The sequence below is a fragment of the Sciurus vulgaris genome (genome assembly GCF_902686455.1).
Source record: "Sciurus vulgaris genome assembly, chromosome: 13".
Lineage (NCBI taxonomy): Eukaryota > Metazoa > Chordata > Mammalia > Rodentia > Sciuridae > Sciurus > Sciurus vulgaris.
Window position 1 is genome coordinate 74,117,563 of NC_136474.1, and position 22,460 is coordinate 74,140,022.

A 22,460-nucleotide genomic window follows, 5' to 3' on the forward strand; every position below is an offset into this window, starting at 1 on the left:
CAAGGCACTGGGATTACAGTCATGCGCCACCATGTCCAACCAGGATCTGAATTCTTCTATGGCATGGCTGGAGTGAGGACAGTCACCAGGAAATTGGTGAAGTGAATGGCATGCCACAGGGCAGGCAGCTCATGGCACAGCACTGCCAGGCACACCTCTGCTTCACGACCCATGCTCACACATACTGTACCTTCTAGGTCCTGGACTTTCTTCATGTAAATCTTCAGTTGCTTTTTGAGCTTCCTCTCATTCTTCTCCAGCTTTTCTACCAGTTCTTTAAGGTCCTGAGAAAAGAAGGAAATAGGGTGAAGAACTTGAGCATGGCCCTGGACGAGAGGTTTGTTCTTGCTGGGAGCAGAGTGCCCTGGGGAGGCCTGTGGGTTGCTGTCTGAGGAGCCCGGACTCCGTGTCCTGGCCAGGAAGGTTGCCCCATGTAGGCGGCAGCTCCCTGCGCTGGAGCTCAGGAAGCCAGTCATGGGCCAGACTCCATTCTCAGCAACAACAGGGCAAATTCCTCCTGGTTCTGGCTCTCTGGTGCCTTGTGTAATCCCAAGGATCTCCAAGTCACACCTTCTCAGGTTGCCAAGCCAGCAGCCTGGTGTCCTGGGGAGTAGTGGACAGGTGGAGGTGTAGGAATGGGGTGCTGGGATTCTTGGCTGGAAAGTCAGTGAGACTACCTGGGCCTAGAAGCCAAACAAGGCAGCAGCTATAGGCCCAACCCCTAGCAACTGTTGCCACTGGAATCTAGTCAGCCCTCTGGGACCAAGAGCAGCAAGCTGTTGGGGGAAGGATTTGGCTGCTGCTAATCTCATCCTGATTCAGTTGGGATGGCAGGAAGGCCCTAGCTCTATCAGCATTACAGCCCAGACTAGAAACACCTATCTTCCTTCTCTTTTACGAGTACCTTAGTTCTATTGATCTATAGGTTCTCACAGGACAGGGACTCTTCCATTTCACTGCCATCTGCCAGGACTCCCTTGGTGACTACCTGTAAGGACAGCCATCAATTCCCCATCCTGTCAGGGGTGGGGTCCATCCCCCTGTATGCCTGGCCTAGCCTCATCATTTGTCTTGATCCATAGCAGGTGACAGTAGTGAAGTTCTGCTAGTTTTGGGACAAGGCCTTAAGAGGCTCCACAGTTACTTCTCGTGGTTTCTTGGAAGCCAGTTGCTTTCAGCTCAGGCTAGACTAATGAATGTGTATGCACATGGAGAGAGGGAGAGACCACAAGAACCGAGGCCGTCTTGGGTCTTCCAGCCCCAGCTGACATCACGCGGAACACAGGCAAGCTGTCTCCACTGAGCTGTCAGAATTCCTGATTGACACAACAGTGGCTGCTGTTTTAAGCCACTAAGTAATACAAAGAAAGACAAATATTTCAGTTAACTGTCAGCAGACTGGGGATTTCTAGAATATTTGTTCCCATTGCAGGACTAAGGACATGAACCTTGTCCATCTGGCTAAAAGCCACCACGGTCCTATTTTCTTCTAGAATGTGACTTCAGTGCTTTGATCTACGAGGCATGGCTACTCACCAGATTCTCATTGGTTAGCCGGGATATTTCCTGCTGGACACCAAATTCCACCTGGGCCTCTGGGGACAGCAACAGAGTCTGACAGAAAGTCTGCTGCTGTTTGTCCATCTCCTCCTTCAGGGCTTCCACCTGGGCCTTAAGGTTCTCCACCTGCTCCTCGTGCTCCAGGCTCTGGGCCTGCAGTTGTGCCTCCAGCAACCTGCACCAAGGAGGGGATGACAGGTGACCACGTGGCTTGGGGCAGTGTCCCCAACTGAGAGGCCATAGGCAGAAACACAAAAGGGGAACAGCCAAGCACGAAGAAGCAGCAATAGCGGTTGCATATCCCCAGGGGGATGCACACAGTGGGGAGACAGACACCACGGTGGCCATCAGGCAAGGAGGCCAACCTGTCCTCCCAGAGGACAGAAAACCAAGGCCAAAAGCACTCTATTTCACTCTGAGCACAGTTGGAGATAGAGACACTGCCTCCGTATTAAAATGTCATCAGCACAAATTTCTTATGCTATTTTTTTAAATACAGCATCTATGTCTGCCCTAAGGTTCACAAGAATGTCCTTGTTGAGATAAAACTAATTATATTATTTGCTTTCCCCAAAGTAGATAGACTACCCACAAGTCTTAGAAAGGGGCGAGTCTTTTGCCTATTCGTCTTCGCCATTACTATCCCCACTCTATATCACATGTACATTTTTGTAACAATTTCCCCTTCATCCCCCAAAACAAAACTAAGACTATCTGCACATGCTCTGGAGGAAGGTTTGAGATTAACTGGTGTCTAACAAGCAGAGACACAGAGATCTAGAAAGGGTTGGGGAAGGCTCAGAGACGGAGTCTAAAAGGCCCAGCTAGGGCCAGTCACCGTGCACATCTGGGACAGCACCTGCCCCAGCAAAACAAAGCAAGGGATTCTGAAGGCGCAGTGGCAGCCTCGTTCTCGGGAGCTGGATGCCAACGCAGCGAGGATACTTGACTTCCAGGGCTTCGCTGCCTGAACCAGACTTCTGACTCGGTGCCGCTGATTTGGTATGAAAGAAATGTAGGGGGTGCTGGATGAAAAAGGCTTGAGAAGCCTCCTGAGATGGTCCACATGGGGGAACACTGGCCCCGTCTCTCCCTGGAACGACCAGAGCTAGGCAACGAGTTAGGAATCAGGCAGTGCCCAGGGGACAGATGTGGGAGCCCTGGCTGACCAGAGGCAGGGAGCGGGTAGCATGCGTCTCTGCAGTCCTGCTGGTCTGAGAGGCGGTAACTGCATAGACAGGGAGGGAAAAGACTGCACTGTCGACAGAGGTAGATGACGGGGCAGCAGCACCAGGTACAATGCCTGGCTCCACGGCTCCTGCACCAAGTGCTGGAAACGGCTGAGGAACGCACCGCAGGCTTACAGCCAAAAGAAAGCAGCAGCAACGTGAAGCTCGTGGAGGACAGCCTGGTAATCAGGTCGGCACTTTAGGTGACATACAATGTTTAGATAACAACCAACATTAGCTCAACTACACTTAATCATCAATAAACTGTAGATTTAATGGGGATAAAAATGCCTGGGTTCTAGAATGCTTCCCCAGGGAAGCGCTTCCTGACCCGTGCTATGTGCCCACTGTTTGAGCCTGTCCCACACTCCAAGTGGCCCGAGGTGGACTCAGCCCAGGGTGCTACAGGATTCCTGCCCAAGCACTGGGCTGGCTTCCTCAGTGTGTCGGCCAAAAGAAAACAAAGGCCGAGACAGATTCAAGGACACAGCCAGGGCAGGACTGGTTCTACAAGGCGGGACTCCTGAGGCACAGGCCTGTGTGCTACTTCAACACATTCATCTGCTTATCCGTCACACCACACCTGACCTGCCAGGGAGACACACGAGGAATGACTGAGCTTCGCATATGGGTCCCTCTTCCAATAAAACATACTTCTGAGGGACAGGATCTCATCATATTGCGTAATAACGGTAGAAACAACAGAACTAGCAGCTACTGTTCACTCTGCTCCACACCAGGCACAGGCAAAGAGCTTCACCTGCAGTCGTTTTCTTTAGGACTGCTCATGGCAGGTCATGCTCTGATCCACCTGTGAGGAACCTGACCTGTCGCCTTACTTACGGGTCATGGGGCCACATATGACCCCAGCAAAAGGCTGCAGAGTCAGGAGACTTTCAGCCATGACTAGAGCTCCACCACATAATCAGCGGAAGCCGGGAGAGGACCACGAGAGGCTAGCAGGAGCTGAGGGCGTGGGGCTCCTGCTTGGGTTCTGCCACCAGGCCGCTGAAGGAGGCCATATGGCACTTACGCCACCCCTGAGCATCCATTTCCTCTTATGGGAAAAAAGTCCGATGATTATTGCCCCATCTCTCTTTGGGAGGTGCAAATGAACAAAGCAATGCCACACCCCCTAAAAGCCACACTAGCAGCAAGCATGTGACAGACCACCCGTCACATTGTGCCCCTTCTCTAAGTGCCAAATCTCATTGGCTAAACTATTCATCTACTGCTGAGGGCTGATGAGCATCAGTTCAGACCGAATTTTCCACAAAACCAGCACATTTTCTATGTAATCCTTCAAGCTTCAATGTTGTGCCCCCCACCCTCCACAAGGGCTAGGGGTGAGACTGACCCCAAGGTACGTGCATAGCACTTGACTTTCATCAGCTCCAGGAGACCCAGGGACCTGGACCAGCCACATGCTGACGGCTAGGTCCTGAGGAGCCTTGCGTGAGCACAATTGGCTCACAGATTTGGCCAACGTTTTTGGCTGATACTGTAGTGAGGAGGGTTGATATGTAGGGCAAAAAACGCATGGGGCTGGGAGTCCCCAGAGATCAATTTCTTTGTCATTTTTTTTTTCTACTATTGGGAATTGAACCCAGGACCTCATGCATGCTAGACATATGCTCTACCCAAGAGCTATATACCAAGACGGGATCTTGCTAAGTTGCCCAGGCTGATTTTGAACTTGTGATCCTCCCGCTTCGGTCTCCTTAGTAGGTGGGATTACAGGCCTGAGGCATCAGGCCCAGCTCTCCTCTTTGTTCTTAATGTATCTTTTAGTTGTCGATGGACACAATACCTTTTTATTCTTATGTGGTGCTGAGGATCAAACCCAGTGCCTCACACACATTAGGCAGGCACTCTGCCACTGAGCCCCGGCCCCCCACTTTGTTCTCAGCTGCTGCCATGTAAGCTCCTCCTAGGTCTACCACCTGCAGAATAAGGGGGCTGGACTACGTGGCTGCTAAGGCTCAGATGGGCCCCCCAGGGCTCTCACAAGCAGCCTCCCCTGGCTGGACACAGCCTGGACACTCAGGGATAGACGGGCAACCCCAGGGACCATCAGCCAGCATCAGCCAGCAACAGCCCGGGTGAACTGTGCCCTGAGCCCTTGCACGCAGCGGGCTGAAACACGAGCACAGACAGGCGCCGGCAGACAGATGAAGCAGACACAGGAAGACGGGAGCACGTTTGACCTGGCAACTTGTTTTAGGCCTTGGTAGGCCAAGCCGAGTTCTCCATCTTCATTCAAGTATCCCCAATCCTCAGTCTGGCTAGAAATAAAGGACAGAAAAAGAGGGTGTCCAGTGGAGGAGAGACAGGCAGGCAGGTGGAGAGCCCGGGAACCAGAGGTGAGGCTAGCCAAGATTTGAAAACAAGAAGGCAAAGAGGTGAGCTTCTCCCCTTCCTCCTCTCCAGCTCCTGCACTTCAGGGGCCTGCAGACGGCATCCGAGTGCCCCAGGTTTCGGTTGCTGGAAAGGGGGTTCTTGTGCTTTCCTATGGGGTCCACGGTTAATCACAGAAAGGAACACATGTTGCCAAGTGCACAGGCTGAGCTTGTTCCGACAACTGTCAACAGCAGCGACACAGCAGCATTTCCATCTAGTGCAGCACCGCACTGCCTTCCCTCAAAATCAGCTGAAGGGACTGGGAGACACGCAAACAGGGCCAGGTGGAGAGGACTCTGTGCATGCACAGGTAGCAGGTGAAGCACCAGGAGACACTGGCCTCCACCAGGACAGGAGACTGCACAACCCACCTGCTTTTCAAAGCTCTTCTTTCTGTCACCCCTTAAGGGCACGAGGGCATGAAATAGCCTCAACTCCAGCTCTCCTTGCTGCTGTAAACAAACAGCTAAACCAAATTTACAGGATGAGAACTGAACGATCTCACCCCTTGGCTTTGACAGGGGGTATGTCCTCCTGTTATCTCAGGAAGCAGGACCTCGGCCTTCTACCTGCAAGCTGTAGCTGTGGTCTGCCCAATGGTATCAAGGGCAGTTCCTGGAGGGCAGGCATGTCAGATGCTCCTCCCCACTACACACAGCCCTGGGCACATGGAGACCCTCAAAGGCCAGTGGGACTGGGTGGCAGCAGATGGGCAGGGCCCTGTGGCCCCCACCAGGACTCCACCCGAGTCCTGGAGCAGAAGCTGCACCCATACTGCCTGACACAGAGACCAGAATCCCTTCCTAACTCCCAGGTGGCAAACCATTCATCCTCAAGAGTGTTTCTGGTTCAGGTCAGCCACGGTCCTGCCAGGTTGTGTGTGACGTATATGCTTCTTGCAGACCTGGTTACATCTGCACCAGGCCTTCCCCGACGGTGGGAGGAGGGGGAAAAGCAGCGTTGAGAACGCTGCTGGGCCTCTCCACGCCTTCCCTCCCACATCAACTCCTCACTCTCAGCTGCACAGTGAGAACTACACCAACAAAGTTACCTTGGGGACCCCTTCTATATAGGACTTCTGACTCACAAATACTGCCACCAGTAGCTTGAATAAGTAGGGGCTGATCTTTAGCCCTTTCCTTCTTAGGAATTAACACCTGAACTTAGAAAGGGTCCTTGGGAATAAGCTTTTATCATCCAAAGGAGGGCCTGTGTCAGCACTGTGGGTCAGGCATCCTGGGGGGTGCCAAGGGGGACACATCAGCACAGGGGTCCTCTATACCAGCCATCTCCTTTTCAGCATGTGGAGAGACACTGACCCCTGGCCAGGGTCTCAGGGCCTCCTGACTTCCTCTGAAGCTTCTCCCCTCAAGTTGCCTGGCCTGCAGCCAGCTACTGTGTCTCTCAGTCCTTCCACTTCTACAGCTCCCGTGACGACAGTTGTTGTCTATAGTACATGGGTGCTGTGGAGATATGCCTCGAGGAAGTTAGCAATAATCCCATCACCAGCCTCACAGGGACATGGAGAGTTCTGAATTCTGTAACATGCCAGACATCATGGATGAAGACGAGGAGAACCCTGCAGCCCAGGCATCCCAGTGTTCAGGACACGAGGCACAAAGAAAATTCACAAATCAGCAAACCAACCGGGTAGAGCCCTTTGCTGCTATGAGAAAGAGAACCAAATCCCCAGACTCTCCCTACTCCTCTCCTATGCCCACAAGGCCGGCAGCCAGAGATGGAGCGCCACCTGCTGGTGTGAGAAGGAAGAACCCTAACAACTCAGCTCAGGAATTTAAAAAAGTGCTTCATGTCAATATTTGAGGAGAACCTCCTATGCATAGGCCACTGTGCTGAGCCCTGTTCCCAAGGAGGTTGAGAGAGGGGTCAAGAGAGAGAAGCAGCAAGCAGTTTCTGACTGCAGTAGATAGCAAGGATTAGTGTTTAGGATACTGGCTGGAGAATCAAGTGCCCCTGGCTCCTTGCCTGCACTCCCTGGGCCTATTTCTTCATGTGTCAGGGGACAGTGGTTCACTGGATGAACTCAAAGGATTTTTTCAGATCTGTAATTATCATGCATCAGAAAAGGCCTCGGAAAGTATTTTCCCTCTGTGAACATCTTAAGAAAATGGACCACAGCTCTGCCACAGCAAAGGACCTACCTCCTCTAGAAGGAAACAGACATGGTTCTGGGTAGCTTGGAGATGGTTTCAGTTTCTATGAAGAGCCCCATGGACTCCACAGATACTTTTATTTCTTCAGTTCACACTGTGCTTTCTTTCAGCAGCTCAGGATATTTACTGGGATCTGAGAAGTGGGAGGCAGCAGCCCACTCACCAGAACAGAGAAACATCCAGGGCTCCAGGGCTGTAGGCCTGGTCATACAAGGTGAGCGGTCTGCAATAGCTACGAGTATGCACTGGGTTACAGGGGACAACAGTTGTGCTGCTGGCTCAGGACCAATCAGATTGTGAGAAAGGGAAGGGGATGATGCCCCTAGAAGCCCAGAGTTCCTGGCCAGGAAGGGGCTGGGAGAACCATGGTCTTTCCACCTCATCTGCGACTCTAAGCCAGATGTACAGCTGCTGAGCTCAAGGCCAATGAGCCCTATGACTTCAGGCAAATCCTTGGGAGACTATGCACACCCCTGCCTTGTCAAATGTGTTCTCTACTGTCCTAGACAGACCAGACTCACGGTGGAGTGTGCATAGGAGAATAACCACCCCAGGTGTAAGTGTCCCAGCTTAGGTGGTAGCAACAGAAGTCATGCTAAATGCCTCCTGTTTTCTAGAACATGCCAGTTGATGGGGGCTGCAAGGCAGGTTCCTGAGCGCCAGGAAAAAGTCCACTAATGAATTCTGCAGCTGTGGCAGGGCTTGGCTAGAAGGGGTCAGGGGTCAAATGAGCACTGTTCTTGGAGCCAGACCTGAGCTGAGGCGCCCACCTAGCTTTGTGACCTTGAGTACCTGCTTAGTGGTGTGGTTGGTCTGAGAGGAGCAGCAACTTCTCCCTCAGCCCACCTCCTGTCCCCCTCCCAAGGACTGCCTAGAGAAGATGACACTTCCCACACCTTAGCTTGGTTTTCATAGCCTCCTCTTTCCCTATGGCTTTCCCCATATATAAAATGGTGACAACAAGGGTGGTTCCTCTCAGTTCTCAAGATGGAAGAGTGAGATGGCTTTTGGAAGCAGAAAAGCTGCCCGTATTCATGCAGCAGGCCTTGGTACTGCTTCTCTGCCTGGACCTGTTTCTTGCTTGCCTCTGCCAGGCAAAAGATGCAGTTGTAAAGACAAACAGGACTCGACAAAATGTGAAAGTCAACAAAGGGAAAGGTTCTGAACTTGAAGAGACTGACTGGATATCCCAGTATGTCTGGACTTTCCCCAGAAATCAAAGCAAAACTCAGTGTATGAATGTAAAGATTTTCTAGGGACAGGAGAGATCAAAATTCTAAAGGGCCCTAACCTATCCCTCCTCCCACACCTGCACACAGACACAATTTATATGCACACTGTAAGACCCTCCGTTAGAGGACAGCTATAGGAAAGGCAGAACAACTCAATCCTCAAGCACCCTGCCCCTGGGCAGCCTGTCATAATGGGATGCCCTTCCCTGCTGGGACCCTCCTACCCGGCAGCCTGCTGGGCAGTCCTTCCAGCTCAATGCTGGGACTTGGTGCAATGGTAAAACTTTCACAAAGCTGAGGTGGAAGCCAAATTGGAAGAGAGGAACCCACCACAGCTACTTCCATGGCACCTGCTGCGACAGGCACTGGGGACCTGGTCTCAGGCCTCCCCTCCCCAAAGCAGCCCTTTTTTTCTGTTTGTAACTCAGGTTCACAGGCTACGAGTTGCCTGATGAATGCCAGACTTGTGGGAAGGGACTTATTTTAAGATGTAATGAAAACTCTACTTTGTTGCCATCATTATTATTTCCATAAAGAAGACGAGTGCAGGGTACCAACCCTCCAGGTAGAGGCTGGGGACTTGATCCTGACAAATGTGGAGATGGGTAAAAAGGGAGCTGATAACAATGTCAGTTCCAAAGACCAGAGAGAGACGCTGAGCACATGGCTACTGCCCTCATTGTTAGCACCGCCTGTGCTCTTGCTTCTCATTCATCTTATTTCTTATCTTCCACCAAGATAATTTAAAATGACTGCATCTTGACTCCAGTTTTAGCACAGAAAAGAATGACCTCTCTCTTGAAATACATTTCCTTTCCTCCCAGTGCCTGGTACACCTTTGTCTTCTCATCACCTAGCCAGGGGACCAGGCAGCCCAGGCTAGGAGCTGGACCTCCTGGTTTCTACCTGGGGTCAGTTACCCAGCACCTGTGTGCCTGAACTGCTCAAAACCTCTGGGCCTCGGTTTCCTCGTCTGCAGAAAGAGGGGCTGCATTAGAAGACCTGGAAGTCAAAGCACTAAGTCTTTGAATTCTGTTACATTCTTGCAAAGAACTTCAAGTCATCCCACAGTAATTTTGAACAAATGTTCAGTGATCAATAGTTCAACAGATAACTAGTTGAGGAGAGAGAAAGAAATCCAGGAAAAAGCTGGCTCATTTTACAGGTGCCCACGAGGGTGGCAAGAAAGCCCACATAATAATGGTGATAAAATTTGTTCCAGGGCCACCCAAATTCTAAAGTGTTTTGCACAGACTAACAAGTTCTTTTCAATACCTACTGAAGGCACGCTGCTGACTGTGCCCACATCACAGACAAGGCACCAAGTGGTCACACAACAGTCACCAGATAGCAAGTGAGTAAGTGGACTCTAGAGCCCCCATTCTGGAGCGCTCAGCCACTCCTGGCAGGGCCTCCCTCTGCTGCACCACCAGCCTCAGCTCCGTGGCCTCCCATAGGCACGCACCCTCTTCTGCAGTAAGCCTTGGTTACTTCATCTTTCAGAAGGAACCAGAGGTCATTCATCAGCTAGAATCTGGGGAAATCTCGTTTTGGCTCACAAGGCAGAGGGAGAACATTCCAATTCCACTTTGGTAGTGCCTCACCTGTGTGCCATTTCTTCTAAATGACAGAGGAGGGGCCCCTACCATGTGGATGAGGAAGGCAGACAGCTGGAGCAGGCCCCCCACTATTACTTGGGCTCCTTCTCCACAAGAAAAGCCATTCTTGGCTAGTCTTTCCCAGTTCCTGTTCTATTCTTCCTTCAGGGAAGCTCCCTGTTGTAACACTTTTCAAGGATCCTGGGTTCTACCTCCTTCAGTCCTGCAGAAGTTAAGGGCAAGCTTCCCAAGGACCTGGGACTAAGGAAGTTCAACCCTTTTATCTCCTCCAACTAACACCCGTGGCCCCCCACCCCCCCCAATGCTGAGCACAAGGCCAGTGCCTGAGGAACAGGGCTATAACTGATCAGGTTAGGAAGAACCCCCCAGTCTCCATGGCTTTCTTCAGGTATAGCTTACCGAGAGGGGGGCCTTACCTGTTGGTCTGGCAGACCCCATGGTAGGCCTCAATGGCATCTTCCTGGTCCACGTGCTTTTCACTATTAGGCCAACTTGCTCTGGCATTAATGTTCGGCTCCTGGAAGGCCCCAGATAAGGAAACAAATACCTCGGATTATAAAACCACCATGAAACAGCTTTATATACAGAGAGGTCTAAAAATGTGCCTCTAGGAAAATATATAGACCTGGGAGAACTCAGATGGCTACAGTTAAACTCAAGCACGTCACCGTCACCATGCATCTCGGAAGGGATACAGAACAGCAAGGTGCAGCAGTGAGACATGGAGGGCTAGCAGTGGGGAAGATGACACAGTGTCACTGAAAGGAAGCAACACTCATGTCCAGAAGCCATGATGAAAGGGTGGCTCAGTGTTGAACTCACCACACTCATTACTGTCTCCTCACTCCAGCTTCCAAACCACCCCAGGGTTTAGGCCCAGAAGTCACCCAGCATAGGCCACAGAGCTCTGAGTGACTCAGAAGACCTCTGTCCCCCCCCTTCCACTCTACATTCTATCCCAAGTGGTGTGGAGATTAGGAACACTAAGTAGGATGTGGCCGCCCTAAGAGAGAGAGAACGGTTCTCTCCGCTTCAGAAATGAAGCAAACAGCAAAGGGCATGAGATGAAAAACACACCCACGGCTGATTACTTATCTATTCTGTGTCCCATTTCTGTGAGCATCTTATTGAGAAGATTCTAGAAACATCTAGATCTGGGTCAGGAAAGCTCATGCTTAAAGGGCAGTGAGCCCCTTGTGATGCCTTTAGATACCATGGATTCAGAGATTCTGCTGTTTCAGATTCAAGACCCTGGTGGGTAAAGACACCTAAGAAAACCCATGTCTATTACCTAGCATCACCCACACCAAGCCCAATCATGGCTGCCATCTTGTTACCATGCTCTTGCCAGCAAGTCGGCGCTGGTCAGCGCTCACAATCTGGGTCCTGAGGATGAGCACCTCCTCCTTTCGAACCTCTAGCTCCTCATTGGCCAGCTTGAGCTGGTTTAGCAGGAGGCTGTAACTGTCAGGGGCGCTGTGAGAGGAGGTATTCTGGGTGGCTTGGTCGGCTACGGCTTTCCTCAGCTCATTCAGGTCATTCTTCAGCTTCTTGTTCTCTGACTCCAGCTCCTGCCTCTGGAAGACAGCCCAAGTGACAGAACCCCATTACTGCCCAGATCCAGGGCACTCTCCTGAGGTGGGCCTCCTCCCCCGCCAGCCTTCACCAACTTGCCCTATCTACTGGGGCAGTGAAGAGCAATTTCCCCCCTTTAAAATTTTAAATTTTTTAAAAATGTGATTGTGTACAAATGGGGTACAATGAATCAAAATAAGAAATTAAAAAATAAATGTGTAACCCAAGTTCTGACTGGCATGAGCAAGCAGTACTGGGACCTGGATTTGAACTCATGACCCCAAGTTATCAGGGTAAGGCATCTCACACAGTGCCTCTACAGCACTCCCCAAAGTCATCCAATATGCGTTTCCAAGCACATTTGGCTATGAAACCCTTCTTTGTTGAATTTTTTTTTTTTTTTTTTTTGCAATATTGGGAATCAAATCCAGTGCCTCATACATGCTAAGCAAGTGCTCTACAACTGAGCTACACCTCCAGCTGATAATTTTAAATATGCTGTTAGCACAGGACTTTCTGGAGCCTGAGTATGCTTATACGCTTTGTGACTTTCCAAGAGAGAATATAGAACGTATAGGGCTGCCTAAACTTATTTGTCCCAAGTGTCCCCCACTCCCATTTTTCAAAGTACATCGTATGGACTAATATACGGCAGAATCTACAAGAAAAATTATGTTGCCATTTTGGTCACATAGAAAGCCAGTATCTGTCAATGCCAGGGTAGGGAAAACTCCTAGTATACAATCAAAATCAGTGTTGGAACAACTTTGAAACATGTTTTACATTTTTTTAGGTAGTATATTCAACTTTGAGATGAGGTCTAAATTTAAAGTGCTCTGATCACAAATTGCTGGTACAGCTCTGATGGACACAGAATTCAAAATTTCTCAGAGAAAACTAAACCACGTGGTAAGTAGGCACTGCCTGCGTGTGTGTTACAGAGCCACAGGATGACACAACCAAGACACCGGGAAGCAGCTCTATTTTCCACATGAGGAAGGCGAGCCCAGCGAGGGGAAGGATCACACGAGTTTAGACACTGAGCAAGATGAGGGGCTGGGGCTTGGAACTCCTTGTCCAGGGTCCACTAGTCCCCACCTTGTCCCCACCACTCCAACCCAGGTTCAGATTTCAGGGGAGATGAGCCGCATGTAGTGTGATTCTGCAAATGTGAATGGGGCCCTGGGGGTCAGGTAACCAAGACTTCATGATCACTGGTGAGTTCATCGGCCCTATGTGAGTCTCTATTAAGTCCAGGAGTTAAGAATGCACTCAATGCCCGAGTGACTTCCTCACAGGCGGCTGAGTGTGATACTCAGGACAGCCAGCATCACTTGGCAGCACACCAGGCTTGGAACAGGATCCCTCGGTTCTCTTCCTGGCTCAAGGTATGCCCTGCCCAGCCCTGGGCTTTAGCCTCCTCAGGTGTGGCTTAAAGGAGTGACAGCAGATGATGGCTAAAGTGTCCTTCAGCTTTTATCAGCCAGAACAGGTTCAGTGACATTGACTGTAGGCTGGCTGTGTACAACCTCCCATGACTGTCCCCACTCAACAGGAGCTCTAGGACAAAGAGGGCCAGGTGGGGGAAGTGCAGCCGCTTTCCCACAAAGATTTCTACCGGAGTACGGCTGTGAAGTGTCTCTGCAGGCCATCTCCAGTCATCCCTGGAGGCTCTCCACCTCCACTATTCCCCAGGTCCCTCCAGCACCTCAGCCCTCTTTGCTGACTGCCACTTCCACACCATTCTTTCTGGTCTAACAGTGCCAAAAAAGGAGGTGTGCACTTACCGCGGTAGGAAATACGTAACACAGGAACGTTTGAGACGGCAAATCTTAGGTGTGTTTCTAGAGCATCAGCATGATCACACTGTTCTGCAAACTTCACCACCTTCCATCTCTACAATTTTTTCACTGTCCCAATTGACATTGTCCCCATTAAAAGATCAACTCCCAGGCGGGGTGCAGTGGTACATGCCTATAATCCCAGCTACTTAGGAGGCGGAGTCAGGAGAACTCCAAGTTCAAGGCCTCTCTGGACAACAAATTCCATCTCAAAACAACTTCCAGTCCCCCTTCAAGTCCCTGGAACCATCATTCTACTTTGAGTGTGACTCCTCGAGCTACCTCATTTGCGTGTCATCAGAAAGTATGTGTGTGAAGAATGTACCTTTTTGATGTGCTCAAGGCCCTGCTGCTGTCCCAGTTGGAGAACAGTGGAGTTCTGTTCCTTTATCCTTCCCTTCCCATCCCCAATTCTTCTCTGCCTACTTCACATCAGGCACCATGCTTGGTGCTGTGGACATAGAACCCATTTAGAATCTAATAATTACACTAAAGTATAAATCATTACATTGTTTGGAACATTCCATGACACAAATCAACCAGGGGACAGAATCTCTGAGTCTTAGGGGTAAGAGCAGGCTCCCTGGAGAACAGGTGATGCCTAACCTAACAGGTAAAGGACCAGGAGTAGTTAGCCAGATGGGAAGATTTCCAGGTTCAGGTCCAGGTCTAAAGGCCCCGAAAAAGGAGAAGCACTTGCTTGCTGAGCAAGTGCTATGCTGAGGAGGGCAGGGCAGGATGGGGCGAGCTGTGTTGGATTCAGGCGGAGCGTGGAGCGGATTTTTCAGCACCTCAGGGAGGACTCTCCAGCTGCTATGGGGAGACTAGACATCTGGGCAGAGGCAAGAGCAAGGTGGCAGTAGGGAGGAAAGAGGTAGCATGGGCCCGAGGTAGAAGTCTCGGGACTCAATGTTGGAGGTAAGAGAAAGAACCTGAATGTTTGGGCCACATTCTTGCCATCTATTGAGACTGGCAAACTCAAAAGCAGTTTTAGAGTCCAGATGGTTCAGCTGTGGTCCCCATGGTGCAGGACAAGTCAGAATGATAGGTCAGGATTCTAGACAAAAGGGTGAGCTAGAGATTGATATGTATGTTCATGACTGAAATGAGAGAGGGTATGGGATGGGGGTTGAAACCACCCAAAAAAAAGAATACAGAGGTCAGGACTAGGGTGCTGCATGCCCAACACTTCTTCCGGGGCACCTTTAGCCTGCCCCTGGTCTCTTCTCATCAAGTGGCTGGATTAGATGGGACACTGGACAGGGCAGATAAACCTTACCATAGAGTGTTTAGGCACCTATTTTTTTCCCTTCATTTTATTATATCCCCGGAAAGCATCCCAAAAGGTGTCCTCTGCAAAGCAGGCCACAGTTCATGAGGGAAGAGTGTCAGCACTGAAGCTCACATGAATTTAGTTAAGGGATAAATGTGCTTCTATATGGGATGAAAGCCACCCCATAACCCTGCAACTCTGCAATACTTTACACTAGTAAAATGGACCCTCGTCCCAAAAAATAAGCTCAAGTTGTACAACCAGATCCATGTCAAAGCAGTTGCTTTCTTAAAATTCTGGAAAATCCTAGCGGAATAATCGTGGATGATCCTGTTCATTTAAAAAAAAAAAGCCTACTTTCATTATGGTATTACTTATAAAACTTGGGAACAATTTCTCTAATTGAACATGTTAAGAAAATTGTTTTAAAATTTCACGAAAATGTTTATAAAGAAATTAAGAAAAATCTGTCATATTAAGTGAAAAGTACAATATAAAGTTACATATATATCACATAGATAATACATAGAAGCAGCTTTGGAAAGAAATATTCATATAATTTTAGAGGCTGCCTCAAAGAGACAGGGATCTAGATTTGTTTTTAATTCTTTTAAGTTTTCCTGTATTTAAAATTTTTTTCTATGATGAGTGATGAGCAAAATTATTTTCATAAATCTACAAATAAAATGAAAAGCTTCTGTTATTAAAAAAAAAAAAAAGTACATTAAGAAAGTAAAAAAAATCCCATCCCGGTCAGGACTTTTAAAATTTTAACTTTTTAAATTATTTTTTGATGTCAGGACTTAATTGAGCCTTTTCTGATTCATGCTCACCAATGGACAAGCCAAAGTTTGGGTGGTAGGTTAAAATGGGAAGGATTTAGATGCCAACCTGGGCTCTTAGATGCCATGTTTTTACTCTTCTGCAAGCTGAGTCAGTGGTCACCATCTGCTGATCTCAAACCAGGTGTGGCCGACAGCAGGAGAACCCAAAGCTGTTGGTATCCTTGAGAAGAGCTACCTTATGCCCAGCACGCTCCCTGTCAGAGGCAGTCATGGTTCCTTTTGGCACCTGGCCTGTCCCTCAGCTGGTACCTGGCTTCAGGGGATAGTGAGATTCCCTAACCCTGGCCCTCTGCTGACCTCACCTACTTTGACCACATCCACTGCTCATTCTCCTCTGCCTTGTCCCATCTTACAGCCCAGTCACACCCCTTCAGGCCTCCTTAGATAACGCTCTGCCAGATGTGACCAGCCCTGAGGACCTTCAACCCAACCTTACCCCAAAACCTTATGCATGATACTGAACAACTTGCCTCTGTCCGGAGCTGGGGATACATTGTGTTACAGAAGGATCTGGGGAAAGGCCTAACATTCTGGCAGTGAGCATCTAGGGTTTCAACAAAAAACTAACTCCTCTTTGAAGGCTCTTCCAAGTGTATCCTCATCTCATACATGATCTTGTGAGGTTTCTCAGGCCCAAGTGGATAACAATCCCCCAACACAAATATGGATGAACTAAATGTAGTACATACACAGAATTACTGTTCCTTAAAAATTCTGACATGCTACAACAGGGGAGAACCCTGATGTTATTATGCTAAGTTAAATAAACTGTTCACAAAAAGACAAATACTCTATGATTCCACTTATATGACAGACCTAGCATAGTCCAATTCAGAGACAGAAAGTGGAATGGTGGTTGTCAGGATGGGGAGAGGGAGGAAAAGGGAGTTATTTAATGAAGTGGACTCAGTTTTTCAAGAGGAAAAGAGTCACGGAGATGGACGGTGCTGAGGTGCTTGTGTAACACGTGAATGTATTTAGTATCACTGAACCAGATGCTTAAAAATAGTTGAGATGGTAAATTTTACATTATGTTCATTTTACTATGGTAAAAATTTTGGGAGAAATGAAAGTTATGGGAATGATTTAGGGATACTGTCTTGGGTGCTGCGGCTGCCAGCAGAGTTACCCGAATGGCAGACTGGATAAACCGCCATATTTCCAAATCTTGAGGAACGGGAAGAGTGTGGGGCTCGCCCCAAGCCTCCTTCCATTCACTCTTCCGTACCATGGGCCCACTAGTCCTTGATCTGAGGCCTCTACCACTGCAGCTTGCTGTCTCCCACCAGGCCAGCATCCAACACGCAGGGTCGTCCCTCTGCCTTAGAGGTGCCTGTGCAAGTCTGGACTTTGAAAGCAATTTCATTCCAGTGGTCAAACTTCAACTGAAACTGTCAGGTAGGCCAGGCATGGATTATTATTCCTTGGGGTAAATATAAACTTTCTTGCAGTGAAATAAAAATATAAAAATAAACTTTCTTGTCTTGAAGACACTAAACTGTGGAAGGAAGTTATTTGCTTATAGTTTGGTTCTACTTTTGAGCAGATGATCTTAGAACCTGGTTTTCTGGTGTCCAACCTGTCATCTGTCCTTGACAGAGGACAGCTAGCCTTACCTTCAGACTATTGTAGGCCAGATCTGCATCCTGGTCCAAATCTGTATCATTCCTTGGTTGTTCCATCTGTACAGGCAAAGACACAGAAAGGTAAGCATAGACTGCAGGGCACACTGTCCACATGAGTATTTCTGGTCAAAGTCAAAACTTGCGAAATTTATTTTGCTTTTGCAAGAATACCTGGCACCCCTGCCCTCCACGAATGCATTTCCCTCCCACCTACAAAACACAGCTCCACACTTAGGCTATCATAGGCACTCCATTAACAACTCCCTCCCACCTCTACTTCACACACACCACACTCACACTTATATGTTGAGTATGTATGATGCCATGTTGTGTGTGTGCCCCTCAAAGCCTGTGAATATGACCTTATTTGGAAATAGAATCTTTGCAGATATAATAAACCTAAATGAGGTCATTAGGGGGAGCCCTATTCCCATAGGACTGGTGTCCTCTTAAGAAAGGACACCTAGGAAAGGCAGCCATGGAAAGACATGGCTGTAAGTTAACGAGGACCAGGGAATGCCAGCAACACCAAAAGCCACACATAAGGATGGGGCAGATTTTCCTTTAAAGCCTTTACAGCACACGAATTTTGATTTCTGATCTTGAACTATGAGAAACTTCTATTGTCGTGAGCTATTCAGTTAGTGGTAGTTGGTTTTAGAAGCCCTTGGATGCCAATATTCACGGTCAAACTTCAGTATCTATTCATGATGGAAATGAACTATACTTCAGATATGTGGGCGTCCTCATGTGTATTCTGTTTGCCTAAATTCAAAGCACCTTGTTGACAGCCACCTCCTCTCAAACAGGTAGCAGGATAGCCAGCCCACAGGGATGCTCAGTATATGAAGTCTGCCTTCAGGATTCCAAAGCTCTTGGTTGTGGATGGTAATGGCTGGAATAATGGGTTATGTGGCAATCATTGGACTTGATTTGCGCATGGAGAAAAGGGTAGAAACAGCTTCATAAGTGCTTATCTGCTTGGGTTAAGTTTGAGTAATGGGTGTTATCCCTGAAGATGAGTCTACATAGTTAAAAACTTCCAGACAAGTACTTATGGATTACCTATGGTGCTAACAACCTGACATCCAGGTAAGGCCATCATTAGGCTAGTGGATGGATCAGGTGTACCCTGGGCTTGGGCGATGGACAAAGGACCTGAGCACCTCCTGCAGCCCCTGCGAGATGGAGGGCACCTATATTCATTGCATTGCTTCTAGCACTACAACCTGGGGGAAACTCCACCTCTGCCTATTTATCCTGATCACCTGTGGTACAAGGGATGCGACTGGCCAGGGTTAGTACTCCACCTGCTGTCCCAGTGAGTAAGCCTGCACTTTATTCTCTAGAGTACACATTGGCCTCAAGACCACACAGATTTTGAGTACATGAGGTTCTCAGAAAATAGGGATCACCTCTTCAAACGCAGGGGGGCTGAGTACTAAAATGGACTGGCAACCATGTTTCCAAGTGCTCAGCATTCTGGAATTCCTATAGCAGCCCAAGGGAAAAACTTTTCTAGACCTGGGGAAAGGAAGGTGGGTGGATGGGAGGACAAATAAACTAGCAGCTGGCTTGTTGTCAGAGGACCCCTTCCTTGTAGCAGCTTAGTAGCTCCCACACTAGTGGTACACCACAAACTATCCTGACATTCCTTACTCAGGAATGCCCTCTAAGGCTGGGACCTGGGGTCATCTCTTCAGAAAAACAAACAAACAAAAAAAACAAACACCCTGGTAGCTCAGGATTCCTCTGGGGACCAAGGGCAGATTCAGGACTCTGAACTCTGGAAGGTCCATCTCAGGGGCTGTAGAGGGATTCCATATTCTTCCCTGCCCCATGCTTGTCCTCCTTACAAGGATATTCTCCTTTAAAAACCATGTCAAGACACATGACAGAGCAAGGGTGTGAGCTTACCATTCCACTGCTTACTAAGATGTTTCGAGGAAATCCTTTTACTTGGTATCAAAACACACAGAAATTTGGAAGCCAAGATGCTAAACTTATTTAGCATTTCTGCAATGGGGAACTTGGAGGATGAATCTTTAGCTGCACTTGGAGAGGCCAGAAACTTGTCATATATTGTCCAATATCATCTGCATAGCTTTTCACATACAGATGGTCCCTAACTTATGACAGCTGACATATCTTTCAAGTTTATTATGGTATGAAAGCAATATGTGTTCAGCTGAAAGTGTACTTCAAATTTTGAATCTGTATCATCTCCTAAGCAAGTGATCAGCAGATATCCTCTGGTGATGCTGGGCTGGGCAACATGCAGCAGTTCCTGGTCAGCCCCTTGATCTTGGAGGGAAATAACCAAGGCTCTACAGTGTACCTTGTTGCTAAGTTAGGGTATTCGGAAGATTAGCTGTATTCAACGCATTTTCGACTTAAGACATTCTTATCTTACAATCAGTTTATTGGGAAGTTACTCAGTAACCCATCCTAAGACCAGGGGCATCTGCACAGCATCTGATTCACACCTACCTGTCCAGGTGTCTTCCCTTATGATTGAATGAGCCATTTATAAACCTAATCCTTTCCCCATTCTGAATCTAAGCCACCTGAGATTTAAATCAGCAAGATTTACCTCTCCACTTACTGCTCAGTAAAACAAAACACTCAAGAATTTGATATATTCATATCATCAAGAATTTGATTAAAGTCTGCACATTTGAAAGGACAGGGAAAACCATGAGGTCAACTAATAATTTGACCAGGGGGGAATTGGACTTCTAATCTCACAAGAAGTGGTCTGCAAAACTCAGACATACAACATGGCCCTTACCTCCTCGCTGCTCTGTTCAGTGAGCTCTCTGTTACCACAGCACCAACTGCTTGTTCTCACTTTGCTTCGTGTGAGCACTACCGAGATTATTACTCACTTTTCACCTGTGTATATCTGTTACCCCCAAATTAGATTTTGAATTCCTCCATGGCTGAGGACTTGACCCTTTCACCTCCTCTTTAATGCACATTGTGGGCACCCACCACAAGCCAGGCACTGGCACACTTCTGGGTGTAGCCCAGGCACCCAATAGGTCCTCAAGATAGAATGATTACTTCTTGACCCCCAAATTTCAAATATCCTCTCAAGACTGAAGAGGCTGATGATGATCGGGTTGTGGCAAAGGTACAGCCTTGGGCAGGAATGGTAAGTGACTGTGCCTCTGGGCTGCCCAGACGCAGTGGGCTGAGCTCAAGCCTGAGCCGGATTCCAGGTATGAAAAGGCGCCTGGCTTTCTCGGACAGAATTTGACTTCTAGTTATAATTTCACAGCATGCCCCAGCCCTCCTGGCAGGAAGAGGCATCCCCTCTTTGCAAGTGGCAGACAATGCCAGATTCCCAGGCAGCTTCCCAGTGGAAAGCCTTTGCCCTGGCGGCACTAGGGAGTGCATTCCTGCCCAGCTGGGTGGCATGGGCACTGGCAGAGGAGACAGCTTGACTGCAGCACAGAAGGAATATACTCTGAAATCCAGCCCCAGCATGATCCCACAGGGTCACACCTGCCACCTGAGCCTGGGAGGTGTGAGGGGGTTGCTCTAGTCCTGCCACATACCTGGACTTTCTTGCTGTCCTGCTCTCTCTTCTCCAGCTGCACCTGCAGCTTCTTCCTGTCCTGCTCAAGCTCCCGCACTCTTTTCTGCAGCTTCAGGAACACTGCCATGTCCACGGCTGCCTTCTCCACGCCAATGTCCTGCAAAGGAAGAAGGGAGCAGGGAAGGGCTTTCAGGGCCCAAGCCCCCTCGGGAGCACACAGCACCATCAGCCACCTGTCTCCTTGCTCCTCCCAAACATCAATTGGGCCTGAAATACAAAGTTGATGCCAACCAACTATCAATGCTCACATTACAGTTGGTGCTCCAAGCTCCTTCTCTGTCTAGTTAACATCTGAGTCTCAGAATTAACATTTCTCCTGTGTTGGCCACTTAAAATGACCAATCACATATTTTAAGAATAAACTGATAGACACACACCACTTTCTGTGGAAGCTGAAAGAGTTCACTTCCGGAAAAGTGAACTGTAAAACTCAGAATATAATGCTTCCTGATGAAGAATCGATGTCTTTACTAATCACTGTAAATGTGCTGTCAGCTACCCATGGATTTCATCTTGAAATGAAATGGACACTAGACCTGCCATGGAACTCATTTATCCAGCAGATCTTAAAGCATCTATTTCCTAGATTTTTTTCCTGTCAGATTCATGCTTGGATCTGCCCTCCTGGGTTCTATAATGTGTAGGTTTGTGTGTATAGACATGTGAGTGGGTAATGTGTATGAACACTACAGACTGTTTTTAAGTACACATATGTACATGCATGACAATGCAATCCGGTTCCACCAGCATCTAACAAGTGCTCCATGCTTAGCTGGCACTGGGTGGGTCTTGGCTTCCTCGGTGAACACACACCTGGGGATGGCAGTGTGGAAACAGGCACACACAAACCAGGGAGCACACCAGCGGCTCAGTCCAAATGAAGCTCCCAGGGACCTAGGAGACCCCAAGAGCAAAGCCAAAGGCCTTAAGCCAGCACTTATTAAAGGCTTACTAAGTGCATACAGAAAGCAGCAAGCTCGGCAGAACTGTACATCAGCCAGGAAGTTTTCCTCCTGAGGATCTCCTCCCTCCCCCAACCCTCAGTTTTATTGTTTTCTGTTTCTACCATCTTTCACTTTTCTTTGTAACAGCTGAAATTATATTACATTTTTTTCTGTTAACTGCTTATTATCTATCTTTCTACCAGATAAGCTCCATGAGCAGAGTCCCCCTTTGAGTTATCACTACTGTTTTTTATACCTATTTGCAGTGCCTGACCCAAAGACATGCTGGAAACACACTTGGTGGTAACCATCTCTCTTCTGAGTCTACTTCCACCTGATTTGTAAGATATGATCTACTAATCACCATCTATACATCTTTGACAAAATGAAACACACAACATTATGTGGTACATCATTTCAAGATGGCAAGAAGCTACTATCAGCACAAAGATAGTGTCACCCCGCACACCTCTTTCAAACACTGTTCTGGAGTTATCCAGCTTCTAAGTTGGAGGGGAGAATTTTATACTATACTCATA

General features: G+C 48.4%; 1 protein-coding gene across 4 annotated transcripts in view; it reads right to left on the reverse strand.

Moving 5' to 3' along the window:
• Positions 1 to 22,460, reverse strand: part of MYO5B (myosin VB) — a 377,648-nt gene that overhangs the window by 20,687 nt on the left and 334,501 nt on the right. For 2 of the 4 annotated variants that reach the window (XM_079109234.1, XM_079109235.1), the window contains exons 26-32: positions 20,937 to 21,074; positions 17,365 to 17,430; positions 11,552 to 11,791; positions 10,631 to 10,731; positions 4,997 to 5,074; positions 1,537 to 1,735; positions 191 to 284 (exon numbers count right to left, since the gene is read on the reverse strand). In XM_079109234.1, coding sequence (XP_078965360.1) covers positions 191 to 284; positions 1,537 to 1,735; positions 4,997 to 5,074; positions 10,631 to 10,731; positions 11,552 to 11,791; positions 17,365 to 17,430; positions 20,937 to 21,074 — 916 coding nt within the window. The remainder of the gene's footprint in view (positions 1 to 190; positions 285 to 1,536; positions 1,736 to 4,996; positions 5,075 to 10,630; positions 10,732 to 11,551; positions 11,792 to 17,364; positions 17,431 to 20,936; positions 21,075 to 22,460) is intronic. The other 2 variants (XM_079109236.1, XM_079109237.1) reach the window with 1 other exon arrangement.